This window comes from Rhinatrema bivittatum, chromosome 15, assembly GCF_901001135.1.
Source record: "Rhinatrema bivittatum chromosome 15, aRhiBiv1.1, whole genome shotgun sequence".
In the NCBI taxonomy this organism is placed as follows: Eukaryota; Metazoa; Chordata; class Amphibia; order Gymnophiona; family Rhinatrematidae; genus Rhinatrema; species Rhinatrema bivittatum.
In genome coordinates, this window is record NC_042629.1 from 66,373,393 (window position 1) to 66,397,000 (window position 23,608).

At 43.2% G+C, this 23,608-nt stretch overlaps 1 protein-coding gene across 6 annotated transcripts in view; it reads right to left on the bottom strand.

Annotated features, from left to right (window-relative positions):
• Positions 1-487: 487 nt before the first annotated feature.
• Positions 488-23,608, bottom strand: part of CAMTA1 (calmodulin binding transcription activator 1) — a 1,058,760-nt gene continuing 1,035,639 nt past the window's right edge. For all 6 annotated transcript variants that reach the window (XM_029578175.1, XM_029578176.1, XM_029578173.1 and 3 more), the window contains one exon: positions 488-994. In XM_029578175.1, coding sequence (XP_029434035.1) covers positions 931-994 — 64 coding nt within the window. In that variant the 3' untranslated portion in view covers positions 488-930. The remainder of the gene's footprint in view (positions 995-23,608) is intronic.

Consider the following 23,608-nt stretch of genomic DNA (forward strand, 5'->3'; position numbering starts at 1 on the left):
GGTCAACCCTGAACACATACACACACACACAAAAATAAGGGTCAAGGAATTCTCTAAATTTTACCCAAGCTGTTGCATTTCCTCCCCCCCCCCCCCCCGCCCCACCCCCACTCTCTCTATTCCTTTCCCTTGCATGGACCTCATTTGACATGGTCGCAGATCCCCGACCTCCACATTCTGTGCAAGATGCATTTAAAAAAATAACAAATCCCCCGTCCCCCTCCGACAGTGGGGGGAGGGGAAAAAGTTTGCATTAAGTGTGCCATAGAGAGATTAAAGGAACATGACCAAAACTTCATAGCAAAAAAAATGTCTCCTAATGAACAGAGGGAGGCAAAATAAATGAAACATGAAATCTTTAAGGATGGAACCCAACGGAATTATATGCTATGACTCCTATAACTCCTCCACCTTTAAAATCCCAATCGAGCCATTTTCTTAGAAATGATTGCCAGCTGCAGAACACCTTTCTCATGTTGCTTGTGCACACCCACCTGTTTTTCTTAAAATTTTTTTTTTTAGCTTTTTTTTTTTTTTTTTTTGGTATAACTTTTGTACAGTTCCACGTTGTTCGAATACAGCCTCTTGTACGAACCGAGACGGCTCATTTCCGAGAAAACGAAGCCACTTGTTAACTTCCTCCCTGGTGTCTCTTCTCTTCCCCCACCGTGATCCCACGGGAGACCTGAGCTCCGTTCATGTCTTGCCAAAGAAAGGAAAAAGTTGTCCATGAAAGTGCAAATGCAAGTGAACAAAAGATTACTGTTTAAAATCCCACAGGTTGCCTTCGGAAACCTGCAGTGCTGTGTTTTTGTTTTTTGTTTGTTTTTTTTTTGTTTGTTTGTGTGGGTTTTATTTTGTGGTTTTTATTTTGTCCTTGTTGCATGTCTCTGCTAAAAACAGAAAATGGAAACAGTCAGAAAAGGAACGTCACATTGCTTTGGGGTGCTGCTGGATGTGTTCAAGTTCCTTGGCCTTTCTCAATTCTTTCACTCTAAAACAGAAAAAAAAAAAAGACAGTATAATATTTTTGCTCCTTCCCATCTCCTCAATATACTCAAACAAAAAAAACAACTCACAGGGAGTCAAGATAAGAGACTACCGGCCTGATTCAAACCTTTTTCCCCTGGCACGTATCCATGCTAGAGGGAATTTAGCCACTAAAAGCCGAATTTGCTAGCATGAATGTCACCTGTATCTGCAGTATACATGTTGGGGGGAAAAAAAACCTTTAATGAAGGTCAGTGTGCAAAAGGACTCTGAATGACATTAACCCTTGAGCAAGGTCGTGGTATCTCATGGCACATACGTCAACAAGGCATTTGATTGAAAAAGCAAAACTAGCTTTTATTCCAAACCTTTAAAACTTATTATAATAAGCACAGCATGTGACGGCAGATAAAGACATTAAGACACATCCAGCTTGTCCAATTTCCTTCCTGTTGCTGTTTCATAGATTCTCCATGATCGCTGGCTTTCCCTTCACTTCCCTGCAACTAAGCATCCTCTCTGCTTAACTCAGTTCCTGGGTTTGCAGCCTCTGCCTTCACTGGGAGGCTGCTCTCGCCTCCACCACTCGTTTTCTTATGTTACACCAGAGTCTACCTCCTTTCAGCCTCAGATCAGGACCTCTTTCTTGTTATAAGTTTTATTTTCTTGTTTTTATGACTTGTACACCATTTTGGGTGCTATTTTTGGAACTGGGGGGGGAGTTTTTACATATTTTAAATAAATAACTTCCTTTCCACTGAAAAAAATGTGTGCTTCTTAGGCATTAATTTATACCTGAAAACAAAAATATGGTTACCAAACCCAATGCATAAATATACTATACCCAAAAGCAAGAGAAACCTCACAATATCAAACCAAAGACATTTTATTCCAATTTAAACATTTATACATCAAAAATAACTTTTTAGTTATTCAAAACCAACTTATCCACATAATCACAACCACTTTTACTGCACACGAATTCAGACCAACCTAATTATTTAAGTAAATCAGGGCCCACACTATCTCTATATAAAAGGCAAGCACAGACAAACAGAGGACTCACAAACACAGAATTATTAAAAAAAAACCAAAAACTAAAACTAGCTTAAACAATCGCCAGCTCCAGGAAAAATCAGAGCATGTAGTGTTCCAGCTGTTAATTCCAAAGGCTGCAATAAGGGAGCCTAAAGGATTCCTATATCCACCAAAGGGCTTGCAGCTGATAAGAGTTTGTGTATCCCAGATGTACTGCCCACTATTCTCCAGGCAAAAAACCTGTACTTCTTTATCAAGTTTATCAGTTCATTCACAAAAGTGAAAAGAAGCTTTTTCTCACAATGTTTCACCCATGTCGTGACTTCTTCAGGCTTTATTACTTCATAAAGCACGACAGTTCTTTCTCTCAAATGTCACCGTTGTGTAGACCCCATAAATTTATCACGAGCGCGCTAGACATTACGTCTTACACAGATTTTCCAAACCCATCACAACAGGAATAGATTATATCTATTCGAGCAGAGACAACTGAATGTCTCTGCTCGAATAGATATAATCTGGCTTTGCTTTAAGCCATTTTTAGTCTTCTTTTTAATAAGTCTGTGTTTGCTTGTGAGTCCTTTGTCTGTGCTTGTCTTTTCGTATATTTTGTGTGGGCCCTGATTTACTTAAATAATTAGGTTGGTCTGAATTCATGTGCAATAAAAGTGCTTTTTAATATATTTGGAAATTATCTGGAAAGGGGTATGACAAGTGAGGTGATCAAATTTGCCGATGACACAAAATTATGCAGAGTAGTTAACTCACAAGCAGATTGTGATAAATTGCAGGAGGACCTTATGAAACTGGAAGACTGGGCTTCCAATTGGCAGATGAAATTTAATGTGGATAAGAGCAAGGTATTGCATATAGGGAAAAATAACCCATGCTGTAGTTACACAATGTTAGGCTCTATCTTAGGAGTTAGCACCCAGGAAAGAGCTCTAGGCGTCATAGTGGATAACACATTGAAATTGTTGGCTCAGTGTGCTGCGGCAGCCAAAAAAGCAAACAATGGGGGTCATTTATCAAAGTGCTATATGGCGTAGAGCCAGCCTAGCTATCAGGGCCTTCACTGGGGGGGGGGAGGGAGGGAGATAGAGAGCTCCTAGCCATAATGCCCTCACACTAGATAGGTATTTATATCTCTATGGGAGGCCCACCTAGTAACTCGAGGTGAGGTTTAGGTATTAGTGTAGGGGTTAGGGGCCACTTTGACATTCAAAGTGAGACGTACGAACAGAACAGTGCTCTCTTGTGAAGACTTGATGACCTTCGGAGAGAGGAAACTCACCCAAAGATGAGATTTATGCAATGTTCTCTCAACCTAGCTTGATGGACTGCATCACTCCGAAGGTCATGAAATCTTCACAAGAGAGCACTGTTCTGTTCGTACATCTCACTTTGAATGTCAAAGTGGCCCTTAACCCCTACACTAATACCTAAACCTCACCTCGAGTTACTAGGTGGGCCTCCCATAGAGATATAAATACCTGTCTAGTGAGGGCAATATGGATAGTCTCTGTCTCTCTCTCTCTCCCAGTGGTTGTAGGAGGGCCCTGATAGCTCATCAAGAAGACTGAGGGGGGGATATGATAGAGGTCTACAAAATCATGAAAGAACTTGAACAAGTTAATGTAAATCAGTTATTTACTCTCTCGGATAATAGAAGGACCAGGGATACTCTATGAATTTAGCAAGTAGCTCATTCAAAACAAATCAGAGAAAACTCTTTTTCACTCAGTGCATAGTTAATCTCTAGAATTCATTGTAAGAGGATAAGTTCCTAGAGGAAAAATCCATAAACTGCTATGACCAGTAATTAATAAGCAATATCAGCTTGAGGTGTTGCTAATGTTAGGGTACTTGCCAGATACTTGTGACTTGGATTGGCCACTGTTGGAAACAGGATGCTGGGCTTGATGGACCCTTGGTCTGACCCAGTATGGCATGTTCTTATGTCGTATTATGTGGATAAATTGGTTTTGAACAACAAAACAATGACTTTTGATGTCTAAATGTTTAAAGTGGAAGACAATTTCTGTGATGCTTTGATATTGTGAGACTTCCCTTGGTTTTCTGTGCATTATTTATACCTTTCACATATTTGAATGTCTGTATGATTTCACCTCCTGCTCTCTTCTAGGTTCTTGATACAGACCCTGCACCATTTTGCTAACCCTTTGCTTGACTGCTGCAGCTCTGTCTCTAATACCTTTCTGTTTGGGAGAGGAACACCATGGAAGACATATGCATCAAGGCAGCTGCACTTATCTAACTGCTCTGAAATTCATAAGGGGCTGAACTAAAGACTTATTGATTTAATTATGTTCTGCCCAGGGGATTTAAAATCCTATTCACGGTGCAAGCGTTGGAAGTGAATACTTGCTTGGGAAACCTGCCTCACAGATGATATAATGAGTGACCTCTCTTATCAGGGGGAAAGAGTCTTTTCCTGAGGCTTCTGAAGCATGAGAAGCTCTCACTAAAGAAAACGGTGTTGCATCAGGCTCTGGATATTGAAGAGGCAGGCATCTCTTGGTATCCCTGCACACCAAGCCACAGAATTAAAAACATGTTGTAGAGGGATCTTTTTATTTTTAAACAAAAGGACACGATCCTTCCCTGGGCCTGGAATGTAAACTTTTACAAGTATTTTTTTCTCTCCCAGATCTTTGCTTTGGCAGCAAGTGGAGTACACGTGGAGGAGTTCATTGAAATCACACCCTACCTGCTCCTTCCTGCTGCCCCAGCTCCTTGTAGGAAGAATTAACCTCTGTCCTCAACCTTTTTTTGAGAATCTCTCAGAGCAGTAATCCAAGTGACCTTATTCTGAAGTCAGACACACAGTCTCTGTTTACATTTCATGCATTTCAAGGTGACTCAGATGCTTGAACTGTATCTATTAATGTGTAAGGGATATCAACCCAGGTAAACAGATCATAGTTATTAGAAACAATGGAAGCCATCTAGGCTATGTCTACATTTGATCTTCCGAAAAATGAGAATACTACAGACACGGGAAAACAAAACATTCTTTCTGTGACTTGGTTCCTCTTTCTGCATTTCATAAATCAAAAATTAATCTCTGCTGCCTTCTACAATTCTTGACAGTTTGTAGAAGGCTACTGAAAAATCCTTGATCAGGTTAATGGACCAAACACCATCTCCCCAACAAAGATTTAAAACATAATAGCTCTAAAATGTTAATAAAATAGAGTAGACCATATGTTGCAAGACTGAGAGATCCCTAATTTTATTCCACTCCTTGTATGGGAGTTGAAGCTCTGATATCCCTAAGAAAAGCAGGATTATAGCTGCATGTGTATAGTGTGAGCAAATCCAGGCATGGAAGAGTAACCTAGTGGCTAGAACAGCAGGCTATAAACCAGGGAAGCCAGGTTCAAATCCCACTGCTGCCCCTTATGACCTTGGGCAAGTCACTTCAACCTCTATTACCTCAGATACAAACTGCGATTGTGAGTTCTCTGTGGTTAGAGATATACCTACAGTACCTGAATAAAATCCACTGAAAGGTGGAATAGAAATAGAATAAACACACAGGGATGTGTGTTTGTTTAAAAATAACTATTTTATTATATGTCATTTTCTATCTAAAGGAGCAACGACACTCCATGACTTTCCTTAGCTATTGCATTTTATAAAAATAAACTCCACTATCAAGAAGGCACAAATGGGATGTACTGGGAGAATGCCATGATCTTTGTGGCAGTAGATAGACATCACATGTTCAGCCAGCCAAAATGTGAATTCCTTTGTTCATAGCTGAAGTTGAAGTTGGTGGCACCGGCCATGCAACAAATGAAATCCAGGAAACATTCACAGGGCTTTGCAAGGGAGTTGCTTCTGGGGAATTCTCCGAGTCTAGATAATATGATGGACATTGCAGGTTTTAAAGTGAAAAGTGAGGTTCCTTCCTGCCTCTCTTGCTGAACACTGGGGTCTGAATGACTCTGGTTGACTTGATTCAGGTCTTGGGCAAGAATCTTTTGAGCTGTTCTTAGGATCTTGTCGTAATAGGAACCAAAATTCATAACTTTACTAGAACCTTCACAAGGGACCTAAAGGTAGGAAGCAAGTTGCCACCACCGCACAATCTGCACCACCGCACATGTTAGCGGGGGACGTAGGACTCCCATCTGAAGCAGCATCACAAATTACCCCTCCAACTCTCCTCAAGGAGGTAGTGTGAGTAGTGCAAATTGAGGCCCTGTGCAATTCAGTTATGGTTACCAGTTGGCTCCACTTTTTTCTGGATCATTTAATCCACTCCTGGCTTTATCCCATGGCAAGCACGGGCCTGGTTGTAACCGTGCACCGTGGCAAGCTGCGATTTTGTAAACAGTATCTATTTTAACAATTAATTCTCCTTACTTTGTATTTTATTAGCATTCCAAGAATATAGCGATAGGGTAAACAGGGCTGTAATTGTCACTACAGGGATATTGCTTCGTATACACAGAACTGTAAACATTTCATACCTAAAACGAAATTCTCGCTATCACAATACCTCACTGAAATTATTTTAGAAAAAAATTGGGTTTCTTTTTTTTTAAAGTTTCCAAAATTACAGCATCCTATGGGGTACATGACTACCATATTCATTTCTTACATTCTTAAAACATCTGTGGTGGTTCTCCCTCCTTTAACCCACCTCTCTCCTCCTCCATATTAATTTATCATCAGTTATGGCAGAGAACAGGGTCCTAAGGCATTGTAGATTGTCTCTTATTTATAACTGCAAACCCTTCACAAATGGATCGTTATAAAGCGCACACCTACATTGTTACAGGCATTCTTCTCACCGAGAACATGCGGGCTCGGCAAGCTGGTGGCTCTCACCTGACCAAAGCATGCAGCGTCACGTCGAGCATGGGAGCATGCAATTTCCTGTGCCAACAAAAGCATGCCAATTGGAAAATGCCATTCCATGCATCGCTGACACACTTCCCCTTCGGGCATGCAGAGGGAATATTTGCAACCGTGCAAGTTGTGTGCTGGATCGTTAAAGGGGGTTCCATTTTCAAAGCCGTTTGCCCGGGTCTGAAATTTGCTTTGCTCTATCCAAGCTGAATGTGTGCAGTCGCCTTCCACAGCGCACGGCTGGGAAAGAGGGGGGTATATAACAGTGCCTGCATATGGAACTTTCTACAGTAGGTGCACATTTTATCCCAGCCATGGTGCTTTCAGACCTTGTGCTTTCTTACTAGCTAACGTTCAGAGAAAAAGCACAGGGGAAGTTTTCTCTTTGAAAAGGAGCTGCAAAGTAGGTGCGGTAACGATCTCCCCCATCCCCCAAACACTTTGGAACTAGGTGGGGCTATCTGAAAATGACCTCCTTATTATATGTGACCTGGGAAAGATCTGTTCATTTGCAACACCCGGCACTCGGATTTGGAACGGTAAATATACATTTCTAAAGGCTTCTGAAAGGGAACTTTGTAATGACAAACACTTGCGGGTCCATATTCAGTCGGGACTGCCGGACTTCACCAGATTAGTTATCCAGTTAACTTTGAACTGCATTCGTTCAAAGCAGAGGACAACATAAAATAAAAAGCATCCAATCACCCACACAATATAAGAAGCCTGCCTTTAAAAGTAGCCTTCATAAACTATTCCTGTCCATCCCATGATATCCCTTCGATGTGATCAAAATGTACAATGAATTCAAAATGATCTTGCTAAGCACGTGATTTTGTTTAACTAATCAAGTAGCTGCATTGGCGAAGCATTCTGGGCCTTGTACTTCTACATTCAAGCTGCCCTATGCACTCACTGGAAAGGCTGCTTGTAAATGGAGACAAATATCTAACAGCAATCTAGGAACTAAGCTCACAGAGACTTGTAATGGATTCGGAAGTTCCCAAATTCCTAAAACTGAATTCAAGATAAAGAAAGCTACCAAACAGTCCAACACACCCTTAGAGACACATAATGAACTAGAAAACTGCATAAGTACTTCTAATGCAAGATGGTAACATTTTATTTGTCACACCTAGCCAAGAATTGACCCAAGGAACAGTCTTAGCCAATTATCGGTAGAAAATTCAGATATATCTCTGAACTGTTGAAAGGAGATTCTCATTAGCAGCTCATGGGGAGTGCAGTAATGAAAGCCCTTTCCGTATGTAAAATGCTGGTTTTAACCACTGAAATAGTCTTCTTGACCACTGTCCACCCTCTAATCTTCTCCTGGAGACAAACCTCACCAGTCAGGTTCTCAGGATATCCATAATGAATATGCATGACATAGCTTTGCAATGTATGCAAATCTGTCTCATGCATATTCATTATGGATAACTGGAGACCCAGGGTATGCAAATCTCTCTCTTGCCTATTCATTGTAGCAGTCCTGAAAACCCAACAGGCAAGGTGTGCCTCCAGGAGAGGACTGGGAAAACACTGCTCTAGACGGGTCAGCATTGTATGTCAGTAAAGTTGGTACTTTCACCCGTGTACCTCTGGAGATGATCCCAGGGCAGGATTAGGTTGGAGGCAATTACACGGGTATTTTTGAATAATCAAATCTACCCACATATTTTTGCCTTAAAAAGTACCCACACAAAAAGCAAGTGCACACTTGTATTTGCAGAAATGCGGGGCAGTTTGTTTTTTTGCCTCCAGTATTTGAAACGCTGATGTTCAGGCATCGCCGGACATGCTGCATCGTGACACACGGAAGCAATGCGATAATGTCAATGAGCACGGAAAGCCACCGCACCAGCGCCTCATGGCCCTTGCCCTTCGAATCGGACTTTGTGCAAGTGGCAGCCAGAGCTGGAGGAAGGGGAGTTGAAAATGGTTGTATGGTTAAAGAGAGGAACCTTCATCCTGGGGCTAATGTGGACAAAAAAAAAAATTCTGCAAGATTTACAGCCCAGCCTCTGCCGCGGGATAACAATCCGGAATCTATGGTGTTCGTTATAAAAACGGTGGCGGTGTCATAAACTGAAGCACATGATACTGCAAGACAAGCAACGTAGGAGATGAAAGGCTGTGAAAGGGAAAACTCCTTTGAGAGCATGAATATCTCTTCAAATGAACAAAGTGGCTAAACATCACTGAACAGCTCATGGAAGGACATTACATCAGTGTAATCTATATGTGGTTTGTTTGTAAGGATTTTCCAAATAGCGTTAAATGGAGCTGGAGCTAGCAGCCCCAGGGTGGGTCCTAGTCAGCACTTTCCAGTGATGCCTGTACCAGTCTGTTAAGGATCTGTGGTCCATGTCCCTCTGCAGGAGGCATGAGCTTCAACAATTGGACTATGAAAAGAGGTGCTGGGGAAAGAAAGCTGGGAAGGAGATACTGGAAACCGCAGATGAAGCACAGAGTTACCCAATGGGCAGGCTGATTCAGCCCTGGCCTTACTCTGTGGCAGGCATGGACTTGTGGTCTTGATTTTCCTAAGGAAGCCAAAGCGACGAGTCCATGCCTGCCATGGGGCAAATCCAGGACTGGATCTGAAAAAAAAAAAATTGGCATCAACTAAGTAAGCACAATGAAGGTCCATAATGCCCCAAATTGGATTCCCTTAGTCGTAAATGATGAAGAAAGGAATGGTGGAAAAAATAAAGTTCTCCCCAGCATGAAAGTCCTTTAAGAGAAGCATAAGGCAAAAGCTCTCCATGGCACCAGCCAAAGATGTGTCTTATGAGTGAGTGGGTGCATGTCGCAAAGGGAGGCTCCGAATGCACGGACGCAGTAACGAGGAGAGGTAAAGAAGAGCCAGGCCGGGCACTCTAGGCAGTTACCTGTTGTTCTGAGGGTGGTTGTGACGTGTGGGAAAAGTTGGATGTGGGGTATCTTGGTGCTTTCCAAAAATCTCATTTGGGATGCAAAGTATAAAAATAAAAAGACAGAAAAACCCAATAAGAACAGCACCCCAGATCATGCAGTCTGGAATTTAACACACACGTTCGTGCTCTACAGATATCCAGTTCCTGCAAGAAGTAAATGAAACAACATTACTTTGGCAGGGTCCTCCTGGACAAGTGCCATCAACATATATTCCGTAGGCCTGGTCCAGATGGAAGACGGACGCTGCACATGGGTGCTTTATGCATGAGTGAACCTTAGTTTGTTCAATCTGATTGGTTGATGCGAGGTTTGCGTGCACATAGAGCATCTTGCATAGCCATAAGATTTCTGAGTGATCTATCACAACACAACATGCTTTGATGTAGTAACTGGGGCTCTCTCCCCTTGGCCTGACCCAGTATGGCATATCTTATGTTTGTCCACTATTCCGAATGCCAGAAGCCTTTAAGAAAGGAAAAGGAGGTACAGTGACCATGGAAAACTTTTGATTGCCAATTCCTTGCTCTAAGCTCATGGACAATTAGGGAGTGGAAGGGAATTTGCAAACTGCCCTCCTAGGTGGAAGGCTTGTACCCGCAGAACTTGTATTTGGATGCTTATGTTCCCTTAGAAAACTGCCACAGGTGTAGGCTAGCCGAAACCTGGCACCCGCTTTCTGCTTGGGTAAAATTTCGATAGAAAAGTAGCACGTGTAGGTTTGAAAATGCAAATCTACCTGTGTTATTTTCTGACCCCCACCCAAAGCACGCCAACCAAAAGGTCCACATGCAGTGGAACAGCATGGGTACTTTTAACTGCTTGGGGGGGGGGAGGTTATCCGAATAAAGCTACCTGCATAGCTCCAACCAAATATGCAGCAGCACTTATCCGAGTGAAAGTGTGGCTGAATATATTTAGCTAAAGTTACCCAGATAAAGTTAGTTTACTAAACATGTACAAAAAAAAATCCCTCCCAACAAAAGAAGTAGGGCCGAGCAGCGGCAGATTCTCCAATATATCCAAACCTTGTAGGATGGCTAAGCGGCACCTCCCCAATATAATTTAAAATCAGCACAGCAAGTGCTACTAATCCCCTCCCAACTCCTACCTTAAAAAAAACAAAACCCAAACATTATGGCCCAAACTGCCCACGGCCATCCCCAAACCTCCACAGCTATCCCAAGCAGAGTGGGAGGATACATTTTCACCGCCCTCCTGCTCTGCTAAGTGCCCTTGGCTTCAGCAGTCGCCGGCTCTTAGTATTCACTGATTCGCCCCGCACTCAGCAGCGAGCGGGGGAGCAGGGAACAGCCTCACCTCCTCCCACTCTGTACCCGGGACAGCTCTGGACGTTTGAGGGTGAAGGTGGCTGGGCGGGAGGGGCAGGGATTCTTGGCCATAAGTTTTGTAAGGTTGGGAGAGGATCAGCACTGCTCGCTGTGCTAAAATTTAAATGGATTTTCGGGGACTTCTTGGCTGCGCTACAAGTTTTGGATATAATATAATCTACCTAGAAGAAAAAGATCTGAATTAGGCAGAATATACATTTTTAAATAAATAAATATTGGGGGTGGGGGTCTGCATGGCTGCACTATAGGTTTTTCATGCATGGGGGAGGGGGGAGGGGGTTGCTTGGCCATTCTACTTTTTATTTTTATCCTATTGGGAGGCGAGAAGGAGGGGATTGGCCATTTTTTGGGTAATCCGGCTAACTTTCTGACCAGAGACAGCCGGATAACTTCGTCTGGCTAGGTCTGATGTTCAGGGCTAGCTGGATGAACTTATGCCCCAGAATGCCCCTGCACCGTTTCTTTCTCATCTGGCTTAATTTGAAGCAGATAACGACTTACCTGCTTAGAATTTAAACCTTGGGGTTTGTCTGGCTAACTTCAAAAGATTAGCTGGACAAACCTTTTTGAATATCGTCACAGTTTTTACCCGTGCAGATGCCGTCGACAATTGCCCTCTTAGCATATTCCGTGCACAAACATTTTATTTAAAATACTTGAATTAACTAAAAACAAAAAGATTCTTCACCGTATCCTGGAGCTGCAGATTTATCCAACAAGAATATGGTGCAGCAAACATAATTTGGCTTTGAAGGTATCTGCAGCTCACCTTTAGCTTGGGGATCACCTCCGCTTTTCCTTATTCCACAGCCGTTCTGAACAAGTGGGAAGATATCACTGCTTTTTTTTTTCCTCCCTTTTCCCAACTGATTACCCAGAGAACACAAGTTATCCCAGGCGTGTGGAAGCCCAGAAGGGAAATCTCCTTAGAGACTGAGCTTTTGCAATGCCACACCCTGCCAACAGGGGTCATCTTCCCACCTGTGACCTGATTGCACAAAGTCTGCGATGCACCTAAGGGTCACGGAGCTGGCGGGTCTTACCCACGTCTGCTCTAGTTTACGCTTTATCATGCATGCTGTAAAGACTCTGTCCTTGTAATCAACACATGTAGGTGCAGGGCAGGTAACCACATTTGTTTTCCCCTAAGCAACAATTTTGCTCCTGATTTATGTATCATTTCAAAATGGCATGCTACATAATTTCTTTCTGATCAAAACCGAAACCAATTATCTTTCTGCAGCTCACGGCCTTGTGAATGGCTTGTTCAAGGTTGCCTCCAAGTTTTCTCCATTTCTTCTGGAACAAAACTGTTTTCTGCCTACCAACAGTTAAAACGTCGATACTCCTTGTGTAATACATTTGTTTTGTAGTGTCCAACCAGAGTACCAGCGTAGACTTACCATGATGCCACGACGCACGAGCTCCAAGGCAAATGATGGCCATGCTCAAAGCACCCGAGCAGTGATTTGCCCAAAGAAACCAGCCAGCATTAGCTCAGCAAATGGTATATCCATGCTTACATCTTCACTTAACAGTAACCTAATATGCAAACCCCCCAAGTTCCTAAAATATTATGCACAAAGAAAACACCTTTCAAAATAGATCTGTTGACCTCCATTACATTCTTATCTGAGGAGAGGAAAGTGGGTAAACTGTTCTGCATGCTGCAAGGCCAGCAGTATAGAGGGTTACAGCACGGAGAAGTGAAGGTGGGGATAATGCTTTGATGCCACCGACCAGCACTCACATTGCGACTTTGAGCAATTCCCTTAACTTACCTAGATTATAAGCCCTTCTTGAGCAGGGGTTTATTTTTTTTATTTTTTTTTTTTAAGTACGTGAATTCTCTTCTATAATGCTTTAAACACTATGGGATGGATTTTGACTTTGGGAGTTATCTGGTTAAACCTTGCCAATTAAAAATAGGACCTCTCTGGCTGGCTAAGTGTGCAAAGTGCATACATATAGCCTGGTAAAAACGGGCGGCCACAGAGAAATTCCCGGGACATGTTGTATGACTCGGATGTTTAGCAGCATATTCAGCGCTGGCCACCTAATCACATCTGCACAAGCAGCAGGTTTACACTTGACTAGACAATGTTAGTCTGGCTAGATACTGACAGCCGATGGCCCGAGTGCAGGAGGTCGCAGGTGCCATTGGTCGGCCCCTGTCACATGGTAGGAGCACAAGATGGCGCCGGCCATCCATTGCTCCTACCATGTGACAGGGGCTGACCAATGGCACCGGTAGCCCCTGTGACATAGTAAGGTCAAAGGCTATCGGCACCATTTTGAATACCGGCAGCTGAGGGTGTGAGTGCAGGAGATCGCTCCCTTACCCCTGCTGGACCATCAGGGAGTTTTGGTAAGTCTTGGGGGAGTCAGGAGGGTGGGGGGTTATAGTTAATTCAATTTTAGCCGGGAAACGAATAAGAATTAACGCATGAACGTATCGGTGGGGGCCCCCCTTGCCGAATGCAACGTATCTGCCCCCCAACGAATACGAATCCCGAATGCAACGTATGGCGTCCCTCTGCACATCCTTATTGCCTTGTTCAGTCTACACCTGATTAAATAAATTATCTGTTGTGTCCGTGAATCCTGGGGCCAAGGCAGTTTTGACTCTACCTGCAGGGAAGGAGCCCGCAGGACTTAGATGGGGGGATCTGTGCTGAGGGCAGAAGAGAAGGTTCACAGTAGCTAGGGCCGTAGGCAAGGGGCAGCCAGGCGCATTCAAGGTCCAGGCAATGGTCAAGGCAGGCAGGGGTCAGGGGTATCAGTCCGAAGAAGGAGACGAGGGAAGGATGGGCAGGCTGGTAGGCAAGGACAAGAAAAGTTGAAGACAAGTTAGAGGAAGACTGAGATCAGGCAGAGAAGTAACACGTAGTACTCAAAGTAGCTGCACTGGTTGCTGAGGCAGTGAGGGACGGACAGAAATAGCCCTTTACAGGGCCAGGCATGTGAGGTCATCAGTGGACGCGGCGGGGGCTTTGCCTGCCGCAGACCCCTTTAAGAGGAATGCCTAAGGAAAGGGCGCTTCTGGATGGGCCCAGCGGCATCCTGCGGCAGAGGGAAGCAGTGATGTCTCGCTGAGATAGGAGCCCATCAGAATGGCCTGGCTAGGGAGGTGAGCCCGCAAACCACCAAACGTAACATTATGATTTTATATATTTGATTAAGGTTGATCAAGTAAGGCTGATCTTATTTTATTGTAATTTTGAGTATGCTATGAATTTAAGATTGTATGAAATGATATATGTATTATGGTTTTATTTCTACAGCTTCATATTTATTGTATATAATACTTATCCGCAGAATTCTGTTGTGCGTCGCAGGGAGCAGTTTATGGAACTTACATAATAAATAAGAAATCAATATTGGTCTTGGTTAGGGATGTGCAGAGGAAGAATTTGTTTTGGTTTGTTTTGGTTCATTTGAGTTTTTATTTTAGGGGTACGGTTTGTTTGCTGAAGCAAAATAAACTTTAAATAAAAAAAAAACAAAAACAAATCAAAATATCCTCACCCTTATTCCTCCTGTGGAGTCTTCAATGAAGAAAGGTGCAGGAGCAGTCATCCCCAGTTGCTCCTGCCCTGCTGGCTGTGGTTGGAAAATGGAGGCCAGCCCTGAAATCAGTGCCAAGTGAACTGGAGCTGTGCAACTAAATGGTGCCAGCCGGACATATTGGTAGGGATCATGGAGGGGCAGGAGGGGCATGGGCAATGTGCCTCTTGCCCCTTTTACTGATCAGGACCTCCCCACAACCACCACAGAAGGGGTAAGCAGAGGTTTGGGGGGTGGGTGGGTGGAAGAAGGATGATTTATAAAATACTTAAAACTACAACATAGTGCTGAAACACTAATTGGTAGTAATGCGTGATATCCCTATGTCGGCCTCAATGCTGTAATGCATGGATTAGCTGGACCCTGTTTCTCAGGTATATTTTACATTCTTGGCTTAGACGTGATTATAAATGATAAGTCTGCATACAGATGGAAAGTTCTCTCTCTCTGCATTGGTTGGAAGCTGTAAATAAAGCTCTTACTTAAATTATTGACATGTTCTGTGGGCTAGGAGTGTATATTTTGTCTGGTTCGATTTCTCATTGTCCTTATGTCTAAGTAGTGCTTTCAGGATAATTATTTATTTGTTTTTAGATTATAAGAACAAATTAAATGTTTTAAATTATGCTAAGTGTTATTTTATTAGCAGTGATTTGGCGTTTGGTTGTATGTTTATTCTTATTACTATGGTTCTGTGGATTTTAAATTTCATTTTTATAGTTTCAAATGTAATCTAGGATTATTGCATATATTAGCATGTGCTTTTATTATGTATTTTATGATTTCTTCTGTTGTAAACCACTTTGATTTCGGTGGAAAAGTGGTATAACAAGCCAATAAACTAAACATTGACGGAGTTAGTAAAAATTAATTTTAAATTGGCAGGAATAGTCACTGCAGAAGCGCACAGGCCACTGGTCTCAGAAGGGTGCTTTCAGGAAAATGATCCTGCAAGGTGCCATAAGTTTTCTTAGCAAAGAAGCAAAAGCAGACAGCAGAGCAAATCAATGCAAAGCTCCTGGTATTATTTCAACATTAAAGAGCCATTTCAGTTCCCCTGAGGTATCATCTTCTGGAACACCAAATAGTAACGGGTGTGCGGTGAATAGTTGCAAAGTGCAATAGCCATTAAAAAAAAACCAAAATCGCACAGGAATTTTCTTAAGGATCATTTAGTAAAAGGCTGCACGCCAACATGTAAACATTCAAAAAAAATCAACTAAAATGAATAAATGTCTTTGGGCTTTATTTCACCGAACTAGATTGTGAGAACTCTAAATTTGGTGTGCAAGCCTCCGACTAATTGTTTGCACCAGGTAAGATGTTTTCACTTTGCATAATCAATTTACCTTGAAAGATTTTGTGCTCAGTTCATTATTCCATGGAAGGTGAAATTATTTTCTCTTCTAAGTTGTGTTGACTTGTCTACCAGATGTGTGGTGATAATATCCCAGCTTCTCGCTTTCAGGCACTGCAGGACTTTACTTTTCACCTTGCTACGCCAAATGCTGGAATAGCCTCCCTCCTGAATGTGTATGCCAGGATTCCTCTCTTACCAGATTCAAATTTCTTTGAGGCTGCTTTCAAAACTTAAGTCTCGATTTCTCCTGCACATGGCCTTCTTGATGTTATCCATTTCTAGGTGCCATATTCTCAGAACCTCTTATGAAAGCCTTTAATAAGGCAAGACTGGGGTGATAACTTCCACAGAAGGCTCCCTACTCTCTGGCATGTCGTCTTGAGTTAAAAAGTTATAAGCCTTCTCCTTAAAAAGAGCTGGGAGTGAATTTCTGTGCTTGCCCTCTAACTCTGCCTCTCATCTGCCTACCCCAGGACTGTTGGTTTTTTTTATATAGAATGCTAGTGGCACAGAGGCCTGACCTAAGGATGGATCTAGTGAAACATGAGGAATGGGCTGAAGTCTGGCAGCTAAGATTTAATATTAATAAATGCAGGGTTATGCATTTATCTTGCAAAAAAAAAAACAACCCAAGGGAGCAGTACAGTATAAGGGATGAAGTTCTTCTATGCACAGAACAAAGGAAGGATCATATCTGATGCTCCTAAAGGGGTCAGACAGGTTGTTGAGATGATGGCAAACACCAGAGAGATGCTTCGGTGTACAGGGAGAGGAACAGCCAACAAGAAAAAGGAGGTGATATTGCCTCTGTGTAAGTCTCTGGTGAGACCTCATGTGGAGCACTGTCTTCAGTTCAGAACACCCATACTTTCAAATCGAATAGACTCGGTCCAGAGGGCGGCTACTAAAATGGTCAACAGTCTTCATCATAAAGCACATGGGGACAGAGTTAAAGATCTAAATATGTACCCCCTGGAGGGAAAGAGGAGATATGACAATTTAAGTGCAGAGGAAAGGAACCTCGTTGGATGGAAAGGAGAACGAGAGGTCATGGGATGACGATGGAAAGAGGTAGAATTCAAAAGTAATCTAAGAAAATATTTCTTTACAGAGAGGGTGGTGGAGACAAGGGCAGTATTAGAATTCAAGCGGATATGGGACAAACACACAGGATCTCCGAGGGAGAGGAAGGGTCTGTGAAACTGAGCAGGAGATGAGGATGGGCAGACTGGATGGGCTGTACAGTCTTTATTTGCCATCATGTTCTGTTTCTCTGTTTAACCAATGAGATAAAACATTTCAGGAAGGAAATACCAGGTCTCATCCCTTGCAGATTTATTCAATTCAAGTTGTCCCTCCTCAACTAATCCATCTGCTTTAGTTTTTCCCCAATCACAGCCTCACTGTTATTACTCCAAAACTCCTATTTGTTTTTGTCTGTCTGCCTTGTTTGACTATGTTGTAAACTCCAAGGAGTAGCACTGTCTCGTGTCTCTATAAAGTGCTGCATACGCTTGGTAGCACTGTACAAATGACAACAACAGTAAAGTCTTAGTTTCAGCAAACCTCCTCGTCCACCCTCCCTAACCCCAGTTACCGAAGGTCGGATGCATGCAGTGGAAAAAAGCCGGCAGCGCTGTCGAGCAACCATGTCCTGGACTCTTGTAACGAGGAGAGTCATTCGTCGCTACTGTGCATCACAGGCAAACTGAATCAAGCTTTCAAAATGCATTAGCAAAACCATAAGGAAACTGCCAGATTCCTTGCAGCAGACGTGTCCAATAGTGCATACACCATGCAAGATGTAGGGCAGTATCAGCATCACCGCCCTCTGACACGGAAACATGCAACGCTTTCCCCGGGGGCAGTCTGTTCTTGAATGGTAAGACCGTTTCATTATGCTTCCCTTACCCCTAAACCTACTCAAAACAGATTCATCATACATATCCCACCCCCCAAAAAAAGGTTTTAAACATTTTAATTTTATTCCTTTATTTAAGTAGGACTGGTTTATTTTATTTTATTTAAATCTACCAAGAGTTTTGTTTGCATGGGACGTTATAGACCGTGTCAGGAAACCCAGGTTTCCAGAGGCTGGGGTACCCAACAAGACCCCCTGAATGATTTTTTTTTTTTTTTAATAAAATGAACTCAATTAACTTAGATCTGTTCACAAACAACCCAGGACGTGCTCCATTTCAAAATGTGTAGATGGCCAAAGGCAGTGTTTTGCTCTGATACCGCACTGATTATTTGAGATGCTCTTCTTGCCACCCCTATGGCAAGAATTGGCTGCTGGGAAGAATTTTGAGAGAGATCCAGAAGGAAAGGTAACGGCACAGATGGAGCTGTGATTGTAGTAAGCACCTCCATCTCAGGCCTTTTAACTGTGAGCGCTTCTCTTTCTGCAGAACCCCCATTGAAATCCAGGGACTCTGTCTCTAACATGTCCATCCGGCAATAAAAGTCACTTGATGGGTGTGAAATAAATGAGCTCCCTACCTGTGTTTGCCCGTTCACTTCCGGTGTCACCAGCGCTACCAGATGACTCCGGGTCAATAGGGACAAGCTGAGTCAGTCCTGGTATTGCATGCATGGACTTGTAATTCTGGATTTCCCATTCATTTCCTTAGGAAAATCAGAACTGCAAGCCCTATCATGCAAAGGGGCAAAATTAGGACTCGTTTAGCCTATCCCTGATAATCTGGAGCCATTTGGTAAGCCTAAAATCCATAGGCCCTGATTTTCAAAAGCATTTACATGTGTAAATGCACTTTGCCCTAGTAAGTGGCTTTTGAAAATTGCTACAATACATGCCATTGAATTGTCCATAGGATTTATCAGTTTAAGTGCACTTTAAGTAGGCAAATGGCTTTTGAAAATTGCTACACTATAGGCCATTGAACTGCATTTTATGTGGGTAAATGGCTTTTTAAAATTGCAACAATAATATGTTCCATTTACATGTGCAACTCTTTTGAAAATTTACCTGATACTGAGTAAGCTGGTAAGCAAGAAAGTTCCCCAAATAAGTGTAATGGATAGTCAGCAGAATTTACCCAGATAAGTGTTATGCTGAATTCTCTGGGAAACTTCAGGACAGGTACTTGCCCGACTGGACTTCTCTGGCTAACTTTGCTGAATATCAATACTTACTCCCAAAGTGACTTTTATCACCCTATGAACATTTCAAATCCGAAGCAGAAAAATTAACCGGTAGCTGTTGAAAGGCTCGACTGTTCCCTCTTTGTGGAAATGTGACTGGAATGGCCGATCATTAATTCAGGCTCAATGGTAACTGCACTGGGAAAGGGAGAACTTCAGTTACTGTAGCTCCCCGTGTTTATATTTTTAACCAATCTATGGTTCTCATTTCACAAAGATCATTTTGTCACTCCTTTTGAATCTAGCAGTTTCTTCATAACACTGCAGCCTCTCCTGTTCTCCCCCCCCGGGGAATGAGCTGGAAGCCCCTCCCCACAAAAAAATAGAAGAGAAAGCCACTCATTTCCCCCCTCCCCCCCCCCCCAGTTATTTGAATATTCATGTCTTGAAAACTGACTTTCTGTCTGAGATAATTATAGCATTGAGAAGTGGCACACGACAGCACCACTTGTTTGGGAATCGGCTTTGGCAGACTGAGATTTGGAGGAGAGCAGTGGGGAAGGAAGGAAGGAGCAGGACCTCTCAGCTGGCAGCACCCCAGAAATCACATTGAGTTTAAGCGTGGCGCGTTTTCCTGCAGGTTACTCCTGCCAGATTGCGACAGATGTGCCGGCAGCTGGAAGCTCATACCAGGAGATGGAATGAAAAGAAGGGGATAATTTGTTTGTGGCACCTGGGCCTCACCATCAATCCTGCATGCCAACGGGGCTTCTCGTGTCACCTGAAGCACATTCTGGGGGATCTTGCCCAAGAATTGCTGGTGCCAAAAAAAAATAACAATAGCGCAAGCAATTATTATGCAATGGAGAGAATAAGAGGGGAGGGGGAAATCTCCCCTATGCAGTTTGAATTGTGCCATGGTAAGACCAGCAGCATGACCCCATCTTTCCACAGCAGGGATTACTGCCGCCTCCTGAGTCATTACACAATATTACTTTTTCTTTTAAATTTCAGGTTTGCTTATTTCTTTATTTATTCTTTCTAACGTTTTATTTTAGGACTGTGGCAAAAAAAAAAAAACCCAAACAAACCATTGCTTTCCCGTGCAGGCCCATTCAAGATCCAAAGAGCTAAAGCGTCAGCCACGTTTGAGGTTTGCTACCAAGGTTCCCTTCCACCACTCTCCAAGCATGCCTAGTGGTGGCCTTGTCCTTTTGCTTACTCATGCACTTGGTGACGTCTGCTTCGCACGTCCGCCCTCGGCTGATAAGCAGCTGTGTTAGTAATTGGTTTGTGGTTCTTGTTTTCGCAGTAGGGTTAGTTTTATTTCGTTCCAGACTGAATGGGTGTAAAACTTAAACTGGAAGGCACTGGCTGCAGCCCCATGCAAGCAGGCACAAAGCAACATACTTCAGGACGGAAGAGAGAAAGAGAAGGAACTGACTAGCAATGGCTAAACTCACCCTTTTGTATAGCCTATGGTCCACCAGAGGGCTTCAGATAGCAAAACAATACCAAAGAGCTATTAGCAAACAACATGGCATCAAAGAAACCTCCTAAGTATCTTCAGCGGCAGGGAAAGGAACGGAGAGGCTGGCTCGCCAGCTGGGAAGAGCTGCCTTCTCTTTACGCAACTCCATTCCTGCTCCACCCCATTGCAAGCAACAGAAACAAAATACATTATAAACAAGCAGGACTCCTGTTAGTTTTCTGCTAGCGCGTCGTGTCCAGCGCGGTCTCCGTCCTCTGCCACCACCCCCCCCCCCCCTTCAATCCTTTTCTCTGTTCTGGAGGCACCTGGCATGGCACTGTGGTTAGAGCGGAGCCGTCAAACCCAGAGGTGCAGGTTCAGATCTAACCTCGGCCAGTCACTCACTCAACAGCCAGGCCTCAAGATGGTGCTGAGCACTTGGGAGGAAGGTGCTGCAGTGATGTCACGTGGACAGCATCACTTTTCAGTGATAGAATAAGAAAGATGTTGGGAGGCCTGGTTTTAGGCCTTTGAAGGGAACCAGGCCTTGCATCAAACCCCAGTGCCAGGCCTAGGCTGTGGCTCTGCGAGCAGGCCTCAGATTAGGCCCCAGCATCCCTGCCCAGACTTCAGCACAGGACCAGGTGTTGCACTGGGCCCAGTCCTAGGTGGCTGGGAATAGGCTGCGGCTCCAGGACTCAAAGCTCAGGCTGCTTCCTGGCACTGTGGCCTAGACCCTGACCCAGCCCAAGCCCGTTCTTCCTTTTCCATTGAAGTCAATGGGGCTTAGATATTGCTTCCCCCATTGACTTCAATGGAAAACAAATAAATCCATATATTTATTTTTTTTTTTTGTGTTTATTATGAACCAAACAAATGGACGTGACCTAGGAAATGAAGGAACAAACCAAAACAAAAATTTTGGCTCTGCACACCCCTACCAAATGCTTTCAATGCAGACTAAAACAATTTTGTATGTGTCAAAACGCAGAACCAAACCCCCCCCCCCCCCCCGCACAAAAAAAACCAAACAGCAATGAAACAAAAAAAACAAAACAAAACACATTTTTCTCATGCACACCCCGATTAAATATGTATCAGTGCAGTCTTCAAATGGTGAAAATGACTGAACATGTGACTGTGCAGTATTTTAACGCCACATAAAAATATGGAGGAAACCGTAGCCAAGACATCCTGATGCAGGTTATCAGAATAATCTAAACTCACTTCACATATCAGCACAGTCAGGGCCTCAATAATGTCTGCTAACACAAGCCACATAAAACTGATTATACCTCCCTGTTTGCCAGTGACCACAACCATTTCAAATCTGCTAGAATAAACATTTATTCAGTGCTTATTCAGTGCTTGATAGTTTGCGATCCCATGAGCACTTTAAGGATTAATTAACAGATTAACTAATTCTATATCGCTTGTTGTAATCGATACCTATTTTATCTTCTTCCTAAAGCCAACAGACTGAGTTTGCCACCTCAGGATCTGAAGCTGTGAAACCCAGGTGGTTTACACAGATGTCACAGGCTGAAGTCTAGACAGCTGGAAAACTACTGCCTACTTGTTTATTATTTAGACACAATTTTTTTTTTTTTTTGGAAAAACATTCACACTGAGGTCAATTTTCAAAGGAATCAAGTCAGGTACTGGCTGCCCAGCTGGATCCACAGGGATGAAGATTGCACCCCTCACAGCAGGTAGATATACCTGCCTAGTTTCTCTCTGTGAGCATATTTACCCACAGAAAAAAAAAGGACCAGCCTCTGGGTGGACCTGGCTCGCTGAGGGAAAATCTGTGCCTATCTTCCCGCGTGTCCTTGCTCTACAGAAATAGCAGATGCATGGTTCAAGCAGCCATGTACCTTGTAGCTAATTAGCTACACAGAATGCTTGTATAAAACCATTTGTAAACCTTCTACCTAGGCAGGCAAGTCCTTAAAAGGTTCACTGTATTTTTGAACAGCTAGAAATCAGTGAAATGACAAAAAGAGACCTGAATAAAACCCAGTGCGGTAATGCATGGGGACAGGAGGGCTGACATTACTGAAAGGAGAGAGACAGTTCTGGGGCTTGGAACTTATCCTCGTGGGCCTTCTGTTCACTTATCTAAACTGCAGGTCCCAATGGCTGTGCCCTGCCAGGAGGAAGATCGGGTTTTAGTTTCCAGGGGGCCGCAGTTTGTTGATCCCTGGACAAGGACTGTAGCTGCAATCACTGGACTAAGCTGCGGCACGATTTATAAAAATAGGGGACAACACCCGAATAGTTGCAAGTGAAGGCTCATGGGGTGGATATTCAGCTGTGGTTGAACATCCACACCCAGCCCCTCTCCAAGATCTAGAAGCCTAACTCCCCGGTTAGGCGGCTCAATCCCTTTGAAAGACTTCACCTAAGGTAACTAAAACAAATAAACCAAAAACAGATGATTTCTGCTCACAAAGACCAGATGAAGATGGAAAATATTTATATAAGACATTCTTTCACCTTGGCTCTTATGCAGCAAGAGGAGACTTAGTTTCAAAGAGTAGGGTACAATGACGTTACTAGGTGATACATTTAAAACTAGCTAGAGAAAATGTTAAGCTCTGGAATTCTTTGCCAGAGGATGTGGTAAAAGCTGTTAGTGGAGCTGAATTTAAAAAAGGGATGTACAAGTTCCTGAAGGAAAAGTCCATTAACCATTATTAAGGTGGAGTTGCAGAAATCCACTGCTTATTCTTGGGATAAGGAGCTTGGTATCTCTCTACCCCTTGGGATCATGCCAGGTACGTAAGACCTGGCTTGTCCACTGTTAGAAATAGGATACTGGGCTTGATGGACCTTTGGTCTGACCCAGTATGGCAAATCTTATGTATTTATATACTTTGATGAGAAGACAATTTTGATGTT